This window comes from Nannospalax galili, unplaced genomic scaffold, assembly GCF_000622305.1.
Source record: "Nannospalax galili isolate Female #2095 unplaced genomic scaffold, S.galili_v1.0 scaffold793, whole genome shotgun sequence".
NCBI classification, from domain to species: domain Eukaryota; kingdom Metazoa; phylum Chordata; class Mammalia; order Rodentia; family Spalacidae; genus Nannospalax; species Nannospalax galili.
The window spans coordinates 276380-293424 of record NW_008331997.1 but is presented as its reverse complement, the minus strand read 5'-3'; the positions used below and the strand labels follow the sequence as shown (position 1 = coordinate 293424).

General features: G+C 42.6%; 1 protein-coding gene across 4 annotated transcripts in view; it reads right to left on the bottom strand.

The window, feature by feature from the left end:
• The window catches only part of LOC103729163 (inaD-like protein), a 315156-nt gene that overhangs the window by 42000 nt on the left and 256111 nt on the right, over positions 1 to 17045 (bottom strand). For all 4 annotated transcript variants that reach the window (XR_003848556.1, XM_029560655.1, XM_008827155.3 and 1 more), the window contains 5 exons: positions 15789 to 15982; positions 12563 to 12710; positions 11326 to 11412; positions 7046 to 7160; positions 4980 to 5017 (listed from right to left, as the gene is read on the bottom strand). Coding sequence is in view for 3 of the 4 variants with exons in the window: in XM_029560655.1 (XP_029416515.1) it covers positions 4980 to 5017; positions 7046 to 7160; positions 11326 to 11412; positions 12563 to 12710; positions 15789 to 15982 (582 nt within the window). In the remaining variant the exon portion in view is untranslated. The remainder of the gene's footprint in view (positions 1 to 4979; positions 5018 to 7045; positions 7161 to 11325; positions 11413 to 12562; positions 12711 to 15788; positions 15983 to 17045) is intronic.

The window sequence follows — 17045 nt, the reverse complement described above, 5'->3', positions numbered from 1 at the left end:
AACTGCCACACACATCATGTTCTTCTGGGTGTGAACAAACACACTTGGCTTCAAAAGAGCTGCACAAGTGCATTGAAACAAAGGAGCTTAGAAGATACCCGCTGTCGTGACAACAGTTTAGAGAGGGAAGCAAAACAGAGCCAGAAATATTTGCGAAGATGGACCCTGGTGCAGAGACCTGGCTCTCGTCCCATTTGAATCATAGGGTTAATATTTATTTTTAAAATCACTAAAAGATCAAGTGATAAGTTCTAATTCTGGCATGCTGACACACATGCATACACACATCTATCTCTTCTGTAGACTGTAATGGAAAAGTCTAGTCAAAATGTAAAAAAACAACGGCCTGCAGCAAACTAAATGAACTGTGTGGTGGTGAATGAAAATTTGGAGAAGTGACAGCAGGGGACACACTATACACTGCCGTGTGTGTGTGTGTGTGTGTGTGTGTGTGTGTGTGTGTGTGTGTGTATGTATTGTGGGTATGTGTGTGTCTATGTCTGTGTATGTATTCATGTATGTCTCTGTGTGTGTGTGTGTGTGTGTGTGTGTGTGTGTGTGTGTGTATGTATTGTGGGTATGTATGTGTCCATGTCTGTGTATGTATTCATGCATGTCTCTGTGTATGTGTCTATGTGTGTATATATATCCATGTGTCCACGTGTATGTACCATATCTTTGCTCCGAGGGCGACTCCCAATCAAGCTGGGAGCTGAAAAGGGGGTGAACTAATGAAATTCTGATGCAAACTCCATCCTTCTGGGCAGCAGAACCAGGAAGAGGCATTCCTGGCAGCTGTAGAGTGAGGGAAGAAAATGGAGACTGAAAAGAGGCAGAGAGAGAAGCAATTCCTGATTCTGAGCATGGATGCATGGAATTCTCAGGCTCAGTTCTCAGCAGCTCTGTATGGGACAATCCCTAATGGGCACGCCGAAACTTTGGATAACTAAACTGAGATTTGAACTACTACAAAAGTGAGACAGACACCGCACTCGTAATCAAATTAGGTTGACTGTCACTAAAGCATAAGCATCTATATTATTCAGAGTTGATACACTAAACCATTTGTGAGGCTCAGAATAAAATCTTAAGTTTGTCAACATGCAGGAAAATGTGACCAATTTTTTTCCTAAGGTTCTTCATAATAAAAAGGACAGTGAAAGCAAAAATTATAACATCATTTGGTGGAATTCTCAGTTGATACAAAAATGCATAGTATGTACAAGGTCCTGGGTTAGAACCTCAGCATGGTAAAACAAAACAACAAACAAAACAAACAGGGTTGGAGACACGGCTCAGCAGTTAAGAGGGCAGACTGCTCTTGCAGAGGACTTGTGTTCAGTTTCCAGCACCCACGTCAGGCAACTCACAACTGTCTGTAACTCCAGCTCCAGGGGATCAAATGCCAATGCCTCTAGCTTCAACATGCATATACCCACAGAGATACACACACACACACACACACACACACACACACACACACACACACTAAAATATATATGTAATAACAATAAAATAAGATAAATATTTAAAAAGCAAAACAAAAGACCAAAAGCCCACCTCTACTTATACAGATGTAAGCACATGACAACTCTGTGTGGTAAAAGACCGCTTCTGCAGTTAAAACTTATTATTTGAAAATATTCATAGACGGGCTGGAGAGATGGCTCATGGGTTAAGAATACTGGTTGTTCTTGTAGAAGATCCGGGTTTGAATCCCAGCACCCACATGGCAGCTAAGAACTGTCTGTAACTCCAGTTCCAGGGGATCTGACGGCCTCTTCTGTCTTCTGCAGGCATTGTGCAACACAGGTGCACTTACCTACATGCAGGCATAACACTCATACACATAAAATAAAAATAATAAAATATATGGAAAGAGAACAAAGTAGCTACAAAAAACTGTGCCTGAAGAAATCCAAAACCAGATTTGTAGGGGCTGGGAGGGAAGCTGGGTGGTAGAACCTAAGTTTGGCACCAAATCCAAAAAGAAAACAAAACAAGTCATGAAGATGGGTCAGCAGATATAAGCATGAGCCTGAAAATCCAAGTACAATCCCTGGAACCCATATAAAAACCTGGATGCAGGAGTGCCCGTCTGCAATCCCAGCCCTCCTATGCAGAGGTACGAGGTGGAGACAACTGCCTGGAAGCCTGTTGGCCCAGGAGGCTGGAGAACACAGCACAGCAGCACAAACGAGAGACAGTGCTGCAGTAGAGGTGAGAACGGAGTTCTTGACGTGGGCCTCTGTCCTTCTCATGTGCACTGTGGCATGTGTGCCTGTGTACACATGCGCACATACAACACATGCATGAAATTAAAAAAACCCATCTTAGATCATAGAGATAAATCAATTATTCCTAGTAGTGCTGCCATGTCATAACTATAATTCAGAGTAACAGCAGTGTTCCTTTTCCAAGGAGCTTCTATCCTGCTCTAAGAACATTTGTGTCTAATATGTACCATCCTTCAAAATGCATCAATAGTCAATGCCCTGTGTACAAAGGGCAATGTTCTATTAAAGTCTCTGTGCAGGCCATGTGAGAATAGGGTGGGCATGCTTGGAATCCTGTAAAAACAAAGGACTGAAATGGTTAAAGAAATAGAAAAATTAAAAAAAAAATCTTGGACTGAGGAGAAACTTGGAGAATAATTTGGCCTTAACTGTTGTCATGATATGACCTTGATTTACAGCAGTTGTAGCTACCATTGGTGCATTTCACTAACCATCATAAGAACAGTTGAGTCACCAGTTTGATAGAAAGATAGTGGGAACAAGCAAGATGACTGTTACACTACAGCCAGGAAGAACAGATGCTACCTCCTGCCAGTGAGAGGGACTCAAATGATGTATGTGCCTTACTTCATTTACTGATTTCTGGTTTTCTGAGACAGGGTCTCTGTAGGCCAGGTTGGTTAGGAAATGACTATGTAGGCCAGGCTGATCTTGAACTCATGACAATCCTCCTGCCTTAGCTTCCCAAATATAGAGATAGATGACAGGCATGAGCCACCAGGTCCAACATTTAATCAATGCAAAATGTTGGTCTGTGATAGGAGTCAGTCATACACCCACATTCTATAGATGAGAAAACAAGATTGACTGTTGTAAGATCAGTGAGCTAATGCTATAGATGAATTGACTCTGAAAGTCATATGTTGAAGTCCCGAGTTCCGGTTCTTCAGAATGTGGCTGCACTTGGAGATGGAGTCTTTAACACAAGACTGCTAAATTGGCCTTAATCTCATACCAAGAAACCTCACAGGAGGAGGTTGTGACATAGTACAGACATCAAAATTAACAAGCCAAATGAGGGAAAGGACACATGAGGCCACCACAGGAAGGCAGCCATCTGCAAGCCAAGGGGTGAGAGCTCATGGAAAGCCAACACTGTCAGTACCTTGACATTGGACTTTGAGCCTCAAAACTGAGAAAATAGACATCTGTTGTTGAAAGCACCTGGTCTATAATATGTTGTTAGGGAAGCGCCACCAAGGCAGTCAAATGAGTGGGTGGTAGAGCACTTTCAAACAAAGCTGATATTGAATCCACTGAACTAAGCCGTGCAGGTCACCTGACTGCAGAAGATTACTCTGATTACAGCAGGGCCATAATCTTATTATTACTCTTGAACTCCAGATTTATAGTCAAACTGATTAAAACAGAAGTCTACTTTCTAATATTCCTGAAGATCAGGGTTTAACAAATTTATGAACTGAAATAAACCTTCCACAATCTTCTCAAAAGGGCAATTCAACATGTATGAAAGCTTTTAATAATAAGCACCCCCAACCCCAAGCTGAAGATGGAATGTATGGCCTTGCCCATGCTAGGCAAGTGCTTTACCACTGAGTGTGCTCTGGTCTTTTTTATTTATTTATTTATTTTTTGGTCTTTATTTTTGAGACAGGGTCTCCCTGTAGCCCCAGCTAGCCTGGAACTTGCTAGACTGGCCTTGAACTCACAGAGATCTGCCTGCCTCTGCCTCCTAAGTGCTGGGACTACAGGCATGTGCCACCACTCCCGGCTTGCACACACTGGTCTTAAGCATGACTTTGGATCTCACAGCTCATTTCTAGGAATTAATCCTGAGGTGATCACCCATTAAATAGCAGGAATGTAAATATATTTTGTTATATAAGGTAAAAAGTGAGAAATATGCTAATAAGAGGAAGCTGGTTAAAAATTTATAGGCACATTCACGAACTGGAGTAAATATTATATAACCAATACAAATCATGTCTGTACTGTCAAAAACACTGATGTGACTCAAAGTTCATGTAGCAAGATAAAGAAGATGAGCTACAAGAGAATGTCCAACATATTTACTTGTTGTATAAAATTTAAATAAACACACATACACTATAATGAACAGGATATACCAAAACATTCACAGTGGTCATTTAATGTGTTTTGATCTATTTTTCTTTTTATTAAAAAATATTTTATTTTTAGCCAGGTGTGGTAGCGCACGCCTTAATCCCAGCACTTGGGAGGTAGAGGTAGGCAGATCTTTGTGAGTTTGAGGCCAGCCTGGTCTTCATAGTGAGTTCCAGGACAGCTGGGGCTACAGGGAGACCCTGACTCAAAAAGATCAATCAGTCAATCAATCAATCAATCAATCAATCAATCAATCAATCAATCAATCAATAGTGTTATGCCTGCATGTAGGTAAGTGTACCCATGTCATGCAATGCCTGTGAAGGACAGAAGAGGCTGTCCGATTCCCCTGGAACTGGAATTACAGACAGTTGTCAGCTGCCATGTGGGTGCTGGGATTTGAACCCGGGTCTTCTGCAAGAACAGTGTTCTTAACCGCTGAGCCATCTCTCAAGCCCCTTGATCTATTTTTCTTTAAAGTCTGTTTCTGTTGCATACTTTAGTAACTTGGAAAAGTACATAAACAATCCAATAAACTGGGGGAATGCACATTTTTTTGTAAATCCAACATAAACTAGAATAAAAATGAGAACTTACTCTGATTATCTCAACAGTCCTTGGTCCCACCTCTGTGCCTATAAGTAAAGAAGCAAAGCATTAGTGTCTGTTATTATTTATTTACAATATTTTATTTTTTATTTTTATTTTATGTGTATGAGTGTATCGCCTGCATGTATTTAAGGGCACCTGTGTTGTGCAGTACTCATGAAGGTCAGAAGAGGGCACTGGATTCCCCTGGAACTGGAGTTATGTATGGTAGTCAGCCACTATGTGGGTGCTGGGAACTGAACTTGGGTCCTCTGCAAGAGCAGCCAGTGCTCTTAAATGATGAGCTATCTCTCTAGCCCTTCATTAATGCCTCTTCATTCAGAGATAATCTATTTAGGATAACACTCTCCCATAAAAAACAGTCCCATTTTTCTGGGTTTTTCAAGAACTGATACTAGAGCAAGCAAGCACCTCCTTAGCATTAGGAGCCATCCAAGCCATCAGAGGCAGTGTTCCCTGTGTGGCTAGATGCAGCAGTAACCATTTGGTCTGACAGGCTATAGCAACAATGGTCCAAAACATGGCGACTCAAGACTTGGGGGATGAGCCATTTGTGTTTCACTGTGCATTTTTCTGCCTTGTTCTAGGATAACTCTCACCCAAGAGAGACTTAAAGATATCCCTGTCCTTGCTCTGTATCCAAGAGCAGATATATTTCCCACTTCCCTCCAGCTACCTGTTATGTATTCATGCTCTCTCTAAACAGCCATACTTTTTTTTTTTTTTTTTTCTTTTGAAGCAGGGTTTCCCTGTAGCCCCAGCTGTTCTGGAACTCACTATGTAGACCAGGCTGGCCTTGAACACACAGAGATCCCCCTGCCTCTGCCTCCCATGTGCTGGGACTACAGGAATGTGCCACCATGCCCGGCTTTTTGATAGTATTTTTAAAAAGTGTGACTTCCCTACTATCCATGAACACAGTGGCAGTCACCAGCTGAGATGGGGCAAAGAACATGTGTGGGGACTCTTCCAACTGAAGACCCTACCCCCTCAGAGCCCCATAGTAGCAGTAAGAATGTGGGGGGAGCCAGGCGACATGGCACACATCTTTCATCCCAGCACTTGGGAGGCAAAGGTGGGCAGATCTCTGTGAGTTCAAGGCCAGCCTGGTCTACATAGAGAGTTCTAAGCCAACCAGGACAACCGTACTTTCTGATGCATTCCAATTTTATGCTTTTCTATTGCTCATGTGATCTGTGCCTTTTCTTCCACTTCTGAAACAGGTCACACTAAGTAGCTCAGGCTGTCCTCAAACTTGTGGGGACCTAAAAGCCCCACCTTGCATAGGTCCGAAAGGAAGTTACTGGGGGCGCGGCCTGGCTTGCCTTGAAAGTCTGAAGAATACTTCCACACTGCTGAGGAGTGCATGATCAGCACATGACCATCCTTAAGATACAACCCCCCCCTGGGGGGGGCAGTTCCAGGTGCCTTTATAAGCTTTGGAACACTTGCAATAAATGAGTCCCAGCTTGACTAAGTTCCCCATTGCGTCTGAGTGTACCCGGGTAATGGGGGCGGTGTGGGCTGGTGAACAGCGTTCTTACTCATCCCCAATCCTCACCTCGCCGGGGGTCATGGGTTCGAGTTCCCGGCACAAACTTATTCTGTAGGCCACGCTAGTCTCCTGCCTGAGCCTCCCAAGTGTTGAAATTACAGGTATGTGGTCCATAGTCCACTTCTGACTTGACTATCTAGGGCTCCCCTCCCTCGGAGAAGGCCTTTCAGAAAAGCTGTGGCTTCTTGTGGCCCAGCTCAGACATTAAAAATACTTTATTTATTTATTTTTATTTTTTATTTTTATGTGTATGAGTGTTGTGCCTACATATATGTAAGTGTACTCATGTCATGCAATGCTCAAAGAGGCCAGAAGAGGGCATTGGATCCCCTGGAACTGGAGTTACCAAAGGGTGTTAGTTGCAATGTAGGTGCTAGGAACCCAACCTGGGTCCCCTGCAAGAGTAGCTGGTGCTCTTAGCTGCTGAGCCATCTCTCCAACCCCAAACATTTAAATCAAAGACGAGAAGACTGATTTTTCTGGGGTGTGTCTGCCATACCTGGACTCTGCTGGGGAGGATCAGAAGCTCTTTTCGTGCCAACCAGGTTTTGCAGGCTAGTGATGACAGGGGCCAAAGAAGGCCGGCAGGTGCTGTGTGCACTGTGCCGATCCACCTGAAAAGGAGACATGGTGGTCACTTGACTGCAGGCACTTTCATGGCCCTAAAAATGTATCCTTATCATTGGTTTGCCAGTGGTTCAGGTTACCATGGTCATTTAACAGAAAATTCTGAAGAGGCTAAGGAAGAAAACCAGTCACTGCACCAGCCCCCTTACTGTCCTTCGGCCTAGCACTTTCTCCTTTGCTATCTCCTCTGTATATGCTTTCAAATGCATTTCAGACACGACTGTAGAAACAATCATTCTAGCTGTTTTTGCTCCACATGAAGTCAAACTTTTCAAAGGTTGCCATAATGTTAGAATAGTCAAGTGAATGGGCACTGTCCTTTGGGGGAACAGGCAACACGATTTCCTTATTATCCAAACTATAGGTGCTGGACAGCTTTAGTTGTCAACTTGACACACCTGAGTCCAGGGAGCCTCACTGGTGAGTTGCCTCCATTGGACTGGCCTGTGGCCGTGCCTGTGGGGCGTCTTCTTCATTATTGAGTGATGTGGGAGGGCCCAGGCCACTGTGGGTTGTGCCATACCTGGGCAGGTGGGCCTATGTTGTATAAGAAAGTAAACTGAGCACAGACCAGAGGAGCAAGCTAAGCAGTGTTCCTCCATGGTCTGCTCTAGCTCCTGCCTCCAGGTTTCTGCCCTGAGTGCCTACCTTGGGCTCCCTGACGAATTGTGACCCGGGAAATGTAAGCTAAATAAACCCTTTACTCCCCAAGTCAGTATTGGTCAGAGTATTTTGTCACAGCAATGGAGAAACAAATGAGAACACTGTATTATGTATTTTGCTAAACCAAGTGTACTAAACCCTCAATTAACAGAAAGTAGATTGAATAGAAGCCATATTTCTAAGAGATGGTGGCAAATGTCAAAGTAAAAATGATTTATTTTAGGGATATATTACTTTCATTTTTTCATTATATTACTTTCATTTCCTACAACAGTAATATTTCAATCCAACCTGCTATACCTGTTATCTAAACTTCTTCCTCACTTAAGTAAATATTTGAGATCTATAATGTATAGTCATTTATGGCTAGTGACTATTCAGAATTGGATGCATTCAAGGCCCTTTCTAATGTAGACAATATCATCTATAATTTTTCTGCCTAATTATCAAGCCTATCAAGACTGCCCTGAAATTTTAAGTTAAGACTACTATCACTATTATCATTTGATACTTTGTGTTTTACTTTGCTTCTGAGACAAAAACTATGTGATGCAAACTGGCCTTGAACTTAGATCCTTCTGCCTTAGCTTCCTGAGTGCAGGGATTACAAGTGTGGGGGAGGATCAAACTCAAGGTTTCACAGAGGTGAAGCAAGTGCTCTACTCCTGAGCTATACCCCCAGAATCTTGGTAAATTATACGAGCATTTATTTAACTATGGAACAAGTTTATTTATTTATTTATTTTTGAGATAGGGTCTCCCTGAAGCCCTAGCTGGCCTAGAAATTGCTGTGTAGACCAGGCTGGCTTCAGTCTCGGAGATCTACCTACCCCTATTTCTGAGGGCTTAGATTAAAGGTGCGTGCTACCACATCTGGTTACAGATTTAAAAATTTATTTATTTATTTTTATTTTATGTGTATGAGTGTTGTGCCTGCACATATACAAGTTCACCAAGAGGGTGTCAGATCCCCCTGGAACTGGAGTTATGGACAGTTGTTAGCCACTATGTGGGTCCTGGGACCTGAACCTGGGTCCTCTGTAAGGTCATCCAATGCTCTTAACCACTGAGCCATCTCTCCAGCCCATACATTTTTGTTTTCTTGAGATAGGGTCTTACTCACTTTGCAGCCCTGGCTGGCCTGGAACTTACTATATAGGCCAGGCTGACCTTGATTCACAGAGATCCAACATCCTCTGTCTCTCAAGTTCTAAGATTAGAGGTGTGCATCACCACACCCAGCCTAATACTCCTTAAATAAAAAAAAAATTCAAATAACTAGAAAAGTTTAAAGAATTATAGCTATACATGTACATACTACCTAGATTCCAAAATTAAAAAATTTATGTTTTCATGCCAGATGTAGTATATACATCTGTACTCCAAGGACCAGGGAAGTAGATGCAAGAGAATCATGAGTTTGAGGTTAGCCGAGGCATAACTGAGACCCTATCTCTGATAAAAACAAAAATAAAATGTCTATATTTTCTTTATCACATATCATGTAGTCATCAATTACTTCATCTTTTAAAAGTTCATTTTTATATAAATTGTAGATATTAGTATACTTTAGGATGGATATACTATTTTTTTTGGTGTGAGATAGTCTCATGGCCTTAAACTTGCTATGTGGTTGAGCATGACCTTGAACTTGTGATCTTCTGACCTCTACCTCCCTGAGTGTTGGGATTACAGGTGTATGTCACCATGCCCAATTTATTTGGTGCTTGGGACCGAATGCAGTAAATTTATGAACCAGTGGTTTGTCTTAAACTATTCTTAAAAAACAAATTGTGCAAACTTACAATTCTTTCGGGGATTAGGTAAGATATATTAAAAACAAATATAGGGCTAGGGATATGGCACAGGTGGTAGAGTGCTTGCCTAGCATGCGTGGAACCCTGGGTTCAACTGTGAACTTTGTTAATCATGAGGATGCTTATTTATATACATTCCCAGGGTTGGGGGTTGTGTCAGAAACTGGTGCTACCCAACACCTTGGCTGTTAGCCCAAACATCTTAAAATACACAAATTCTTCCTATCCCTCTTAGCCTGTACACATCTCCTCTCTCTGGAGTCTGCTCATTTCCTTAAACCTTCTTAAGGGCAGAGCCAATGCAACTTCCCCTCTGTAGCCGTCCCATACTCCAGCAGGAAGAACAATTTTACCCCCAGTATGGTTCATTCTGTACTCTAGCCTCCTGTGTGCAAAGGGACTATAATGAAACCATTAACAGTGAGTCTTAGGCCAGCGAAGAAGCCTGGCTGAGACTACTGTTTTGCAGTTCTAGCTCCCTCTATCAACTTAAATCTACACAGAATCAACATTGATTATTCACTTGTAGAATCCCACAGGAGCTCTGTGTATGTACATCTGCTGCTTATTGTATAAGCCAGAAGTGGAAGTGGGGGCGTTTCCAAATTTAACATAGTGCTGTCTGTATCATTTCTGATCAATTATATATGTATATATAATATATACATATATAATTTATTGCATCTATGTGCATGTGTGTGTGTGTAGGGGTGTGCATACCATGCATGGAAATGGAGGTCAGAGGACAACTTTTGAGAGTCAGTTCTCTCCTTCCACCATGTGGGTCTTGGGGATTGAACTCAGGTTGTCAGGCTTGGTGTAAGTGCCTTTATCTACTGAGCCACCTCGAAGGCCCTCAATAATATCTTTCTTGTTGACCATTTTCTAACAGTAATGAGGCAAAGAGGCAGCTAACAGCCTTGCAGAAGCACCCGTGTGCTCACCACAACTCTACAGCATTAAACAGTGGCTGTGGAGAGACTGTAGTTGTAAGGCAACTAAGAGAAGGCTGAAAGTCACACTTTAACCTCAAAACAAAGGCCTGTCCATAAACCCCAGGGAGACTATATACCATCTTGATTGTGTCACCTATAATAACAGGAAAAAAATACAGTGAAAATACTTTGTTTAAAAAAAAAGGTGGCACTTACATCAGACTTGCAAATAAATGTTTGCTAACCCACAAAATCTCACCCACTAATACCTCCCCACCTTAAGAGAAACCCCTATACTCCACTCTCCTAGGAATACACCATTAATTGCCCTCAGCATGTGTGAGTGGCTATTCACAAGTTAACTTTACAGCAATATTTAATTGGATGAAGAGAACAATGTTGTGCTAATGAGGGTCAAATTGTCACCAGATGTTACCTCTTTTTTCCCTTTTTAAGATAAACACAGCTGTGTACATGTGTGCATGGGCAATATAGAATAGTGGGAGGGAAAATGGTTCTAAGAAAACATTTGCCGGCAATCAAGGAGAGAAAAATGTAGGACTTAATGAATTTCCAGCCCACCTTTCATTTTGATTTCAAACACATGAAAACACACTGAAGCTGATATTATGAATGTGCTACACATCGGACATTATTTCTAAATAATCAGTTATGAAATGAAGAACTTTCTTCCAATGGGAGCAGGAGAGTAAGTCTATCGAGAACCCATCAACAACCTGGCTGTTTTGTGAGGTCTTCCTCGAGGAGGCCCAGGAACCGGCGCGGAATCTCCCAATCTCTAGCTGCACAAGCCCTTGGGCACACTTGGGAAGACGAGAAAAGGACAAAAATGAATCACAGTAACATTTATGCTCTAAAGCACTAGAGCAGGACCTCCATTTCTGCAGCCAAGGCTTGCACAGTCATCCAAACACCAGAATACAAAGGAACTCAGCGGCATTTAACCCGAGACCCCTTCAAATGTATTAAAAGGATTTGATGTTAATACACCTCTCTTTTTCCCTGTTTTTTCTGACGAAAGTGTTCAGCAAAATAATCAAGAAAAAGTAGTAAAGAGCAGCGTGGGAAATCAGACAAGAGATAATTCACAAATTCAGGTCCTCTTTTGGGGAGTAACTGAGCTGACTGTACCAAAAACTCAGATTCCTAAAACAAAATCTGTCAGTACACAAGGTTCCATGGTTACTTGTGAAATTCAAAGTAAGATGCACCTGGGTAGAGCTGAAGGGGAAAAGGTCCGTAAGGCAGAACCTCCAGTCTCCACACACTCAGAGAGGGTGCCAGGGCCAGAGCAAACCTCAAGCAGAGCTTTGTGATTTGGGAACACATACTTTTTGGTTTTCACCTGTGAAATTTGATCTGGATGATAGTCAACATCTCTTTCTAGTCATCAAAGTTGAGTATGACTAATTCCACACCCAGGACAGCACATTCCTTCCAGCAAGTTACAGGGCCACTGTGGACAGTTAAGCTCACAAGCATGAAACACTAGTCTCCAGGTCCCCAAGCAGGTCCCTTCCATTTGGTTTGTCAATATGACAGCTTTCTTTTAAAGCTATTCCTGATCATTTGAAATAACCAGAGGATGGACAGTTGATGGAGAGGGACAGTTTGGGGAGAGGGAGAGTCAGTTTTCCTTAAGGATGTGAATGGTAAAGTTGATTGCTCTTCAGTGGATGGCCCCACATCCAGGAGTATATAAACAGCATAAATTGAAGTTAATGGGTTATTTTTTAAAAAAAGAAAAAAAAAAGGAGACATGAAGTTGGGGGAAGGGTGGGGATGGCCCTGACAGGAGTTAGGGTCAGGAGTGGGGGTGAATATGATCAAAATACACTGTATGAATTTCTCAAAGAATAAGTAAAAATATTTAAAACAACAAAAACTAGAGAGCAAAAACAACCCACTTCATAATGAAGGCAAACTGGGCCAACCAGCATGCTTTGGACTCACCTTGAGGATGGTGGCCACTGTTTCCTGTGAGGCATGTCTCATGTCCTCTCCATTCACAGACAAGATCTGGTCTCCCTGAATCAACCTCCCATCCAGGTCTGCAGCTCCACCTTTCACAATGTCAGAAATAAACACTCCGCTTCCGCTCCTGTTAATGTCACCAAGCATCGTGGGATTGGCGCAGCCAGTTAGTTTCTAATTTAAACTAGAGATTACTTTCTAAATAGAGATACTAAATTCTAAACTCAGAAGGGCTCTACAGAGCCATTAAGTCCAATGGTATCTGCTAACCTTCTAAATAAGAAACTTCAGGTTAAGCCTATTGGGGTTATCTATTATATATTCAATTTTGCCTATGGTCTATTTATTTTTGCCTATTGTGTGTCTGTTTTTTATTGGTGGTATAAGTCTGTGATCCCAGCACTGGGAAGATGATAATTTTAGTAAAGGAAAATGGAAATTTACCTTTATTTTATTTTATTTATTTATTTAGTCTCTCTCTCTCTCTCTTTTTTTTTTTTTTGGTCTTTTTGAGACAGGGTCTCCCTGTAGCCCGAGCTGTCCTGGAACTCACTATGTAGACGAGGCTGGCCTTGAGCTCAGAGATCCGCTTGCCTCTGCCTCCCAAGTGCTGGGACTACAGGCATGCACCATCACGCCCAGCTATTTATTCTTTTTGAGACAGGGTCTCCCTTTAGCCCCAGCTGGCCTAGAACTTGCTATGTAGACCAGGCTGGCCTCACAGAGATCCACCTGCCTTTGCCTCCCCAGTGCTGGGATTAAAGGTGTGTACCACCATGCCTGGCAGAAATTTACTTTAAAAAAAGCAGAAGTTTGGAGTAGAGCTCAGTGGCTGACTGCTTGCCTAGCATGTACAAGGGAGTTGGTGTGTTGATCCCCAACACCCAAAACAGAAACAAGAGGAGTAAATTACTTTCCTAGAGGAGAGCCCAATTGCTTACCTGATCTATTTCTTAAAATTTTTTAAAAATTAACATTTATTTATATTTGTGTGGGCACATGGCATGTGCTAGTGCATGTGTGGCGGTCAGAGGACAACCTGTGGAGTTGGTCCTCTCCTTTCACCATGTGGGTCCCAGGGATCAAAGGCAGGTGGTCAGTCTTGGTGGCCATCTTGCTGGCCCCAGGCTGTTCTGCTTCTAATCTACTTTTTACCCTCTCCTCACTCTTTTACTGCCCTCATTATTTTCAACATCCCCACACCCCTTTTTGAGATAGTCTCCTGTAACCAGGCTGGCCTTGAACTTCTGATCCTCCTGCCTCTACCTCCCCAGTGCTAGGATTACAGGCTTGTACCAGCATGACTGTTTGATGTGGTGCTGGGGATTGAACCCAAGGCTTCATGCATGCTAGGCAAGTACTCTACCAACTGAGCTACATCCCCCAGCACCCTATTTTTGGTTTTAACTGTTTTCATTTGCTAAATACATTTATATTTCAAAATTGAAGAGGTTAAAAAGTATATATCTTGGGGCTGGAGAAGTGGCCCATTGGTTAAAAGCATGCACTTCCCTTGTAGAGGACCAGAGTTCAGTCTCCAGCACCCAGGTTGGATAGTTCACAACCAGCTCCAGAGGTATCCAACACCTTCTTCTGGCCTTCGTGGGCACTGCACTCAGGTGTACAAACCCAAACATATACACAAAATTAAAAAGATCACTGATCTAGAATTCATTATGTAGACAAGGCTGGCCTTGAACTCACAGAGCTCTGCCTGGCTCAGCCTCCTGAGTGCTGTAATTAAAGGCATGTGCCATCATGCCTGGCTTTTCCTCCCTCCCTCCCTCCCTCCCTCCCTTTGTTTTTTTCTTTGAAGTTCTTACTCTGTAGCCCAGAAAGGCCACAAAGTTGTGGCAATTCTCCTACTTCAGCTTCCTGAGTGCTGAAATTATGGGTGTAGGCAACCATGTTTGGCTTTGTCTTATTTAATTAAAAAAAATATTTTATTTATTATTTTTATTTTATGTGTATGCTTGTATTGCCTGCATGTAGGTAAGTGCACCCATGTCGAGGACAGAAGGCGGCTTCAGATCCCCTGGAATTGGAGTTAGGACAGTTGTTACCTGCCATGTGGGTGCTGGGATTCAAACCCAGGTCTTCTGTAAGAATAACCAATGTTCTTAATCGCTGAGCCATCTCTCCAGCCCCTTAATTTTTTTTTTTTAATTAGGTACATTGTGCAATTGGTTTTTATGGGGGAAAGAATGCTAAAGCTAAAGACTGAACCCAGGGGCATCATATAAGCTAAGCATGTGGCCTCAAACCAAACCATCTTCCCTGCTTTCAACTCATCTTTATTAGCACTTGGAGCATCCTCATTTTTATGGCTGAATGCTACTGTGTGAATGTTCCATAATTTCACTTATTAATAACTGATGATAGGCATACAGATTGTTTCTATTTTTAGTTATTATAAACAATGTGCAATAAACATCTGCAAGTGGCTGTTCTTACAGAGGACCTGGGTTTGATTCCCAGCACCCACATGATGACTAACAACTGTCTGTAACTTCAGTTCCAGGAGAATCTGATGCCCTCTTCTGCTTCCATGGGCAAGGCATGACACAGGTGCACTTACATGCATGCAGGCAATACCTTCATACACATTAAAAAAAAAAAGGAACTGTAAAGTTTGAGAGACACAACTGCTCCTTTATAATGGAAAGTTTCATGCTAAGGGATATAAAAGTTCTTTCATACTCAACTTGAAATGCAGGTGCTGTATGATGATCACTTCATCAATCTAGCACATGACAGTAAGGAAAAACAAGCCATGTGTTGTGGTGCATGTCAGGGATCCCAGCACTCAGGAAGCTGAGACACCAGGATTGCTGCCAGTTTGAGACCAGTCTGGGTTACACAGTGAGACCCTGTCTCAAAAAACAAAAAAGTACAAAACAAAACAGCCATTCTCTAACTGGGACTCTCCAGGGATACAAAGAACCGTCAATATTGGCTCCAGAGTTGCTCTGCACCCACACATGCAAGAGAAATCTACTAACATCCCAAAGCAATCACTATAACCCTTATTGTATGCTGAGGACAGACTTCAACAGAGAGGGCCAGCTGGAATCACAGGTGTCCCGCTGCGTCCAACTCTATCCAAGCATGAGACACCTTAGAAATCGCATCACTAGGTTTACAGATGTATTAGTCCCCAGCAGCTGAACTGGAAAGGCCAATCTTGACTTAAACATGTCCTTACCGTTTTCCAACGATGCTCAGGCCCAGTCCTCGGCCAGTCTTCTTCTGTAGATCCACAGGGAAAATCTCCAGGTTCTCCTCATCCCTGTAATGTGCCTCGTCTCTGTATACCACCAACCGTACTTTCTGGGGGGTCTGCCTCAGGGCTGTGATGGCTTCTTCGTGGCTGGAGCTCCTCAGGTCAACCCCGTTAACCTGCAAGGATGGCTGTCCTGAGCAGGTGCTGACAGCAGAGACCTTTGTGTCTGCTGCTGCTAGTTGATACAAACAGAAACCTGGAGAAATTTCCAGTCATTTCCAAAGCACACCACATGACTTTCAGCAGCATATGCTGCTTCATATAAAAACCCCATAATCGAGGGTGGGTTGGTGCACATGATCATACACTTACTATGGAGTTAGGGTGTGGGTGTGTGTATGTGTGTGTGAGAGAGAGAGAGAGAGAGAGAGAGAGAAAGAGAGAGAGAGAGAGACAGAGAGAGACAGAGAGAGACAGAGACAGAGAGAGAGACAGAGAGACAGAGAGAGAACAAAAACATCAATTCACTTAACTGAAGTTGAGCAGAAGCTTTCAGCTATTAGCCCAGTCAGTTTTTGTTTATTGGAGCTGACATTCTCACTTTCAACTGTTCACCTCATAACTTCAGAACTTACGGAAGGAGATAAAAAAGGACAGATGTTCCCCACAGAGTCAAAGAAGCCCTCAGGGCTTCTCATTTGGATCTGGATGGAATGGGAACAGAGGAGACCACCCACCAGAGAGCTCAAAGTTCTGGAAACAGGATGAAGTCACAGCTCTTGCTAGCAAGTCATGTGAACCTGGAAAACTCAGGAACCTCTCTGAGCCTTGCTCTTTTGTTCTGTTAAATAGAAATTATAGTCAACTTATTTTTTACATAAATATTTATAAAAATATTTTATTTACTATGTTTTATTATTTTTGTTTTATGTGTATGAATGTATTGCCTGCATGTGTGTAAGTGTACTCATACTGTCCAATGCCCATGGAGGTCAGAAGAGGGCGTAGGATTCCTTGGAACTGGAGTTATGGATGGTTGTTAGCCACCATGTGGGTGCTGGGGATTGATCCTAGGTCCTCTCCAAGAGCAGTCAGTGCTCTTAACCATTGAGCCATCTCTCCAGATCCTGCATAAATATTTATAAAATATTTCCATAGTGTTTGTATGCTGGTCCTTACGTTGCTGTGTTTTTAAAATATTTATCAGGGCTGAAGAGATGGCTCAGCAGTTAAGAGCTC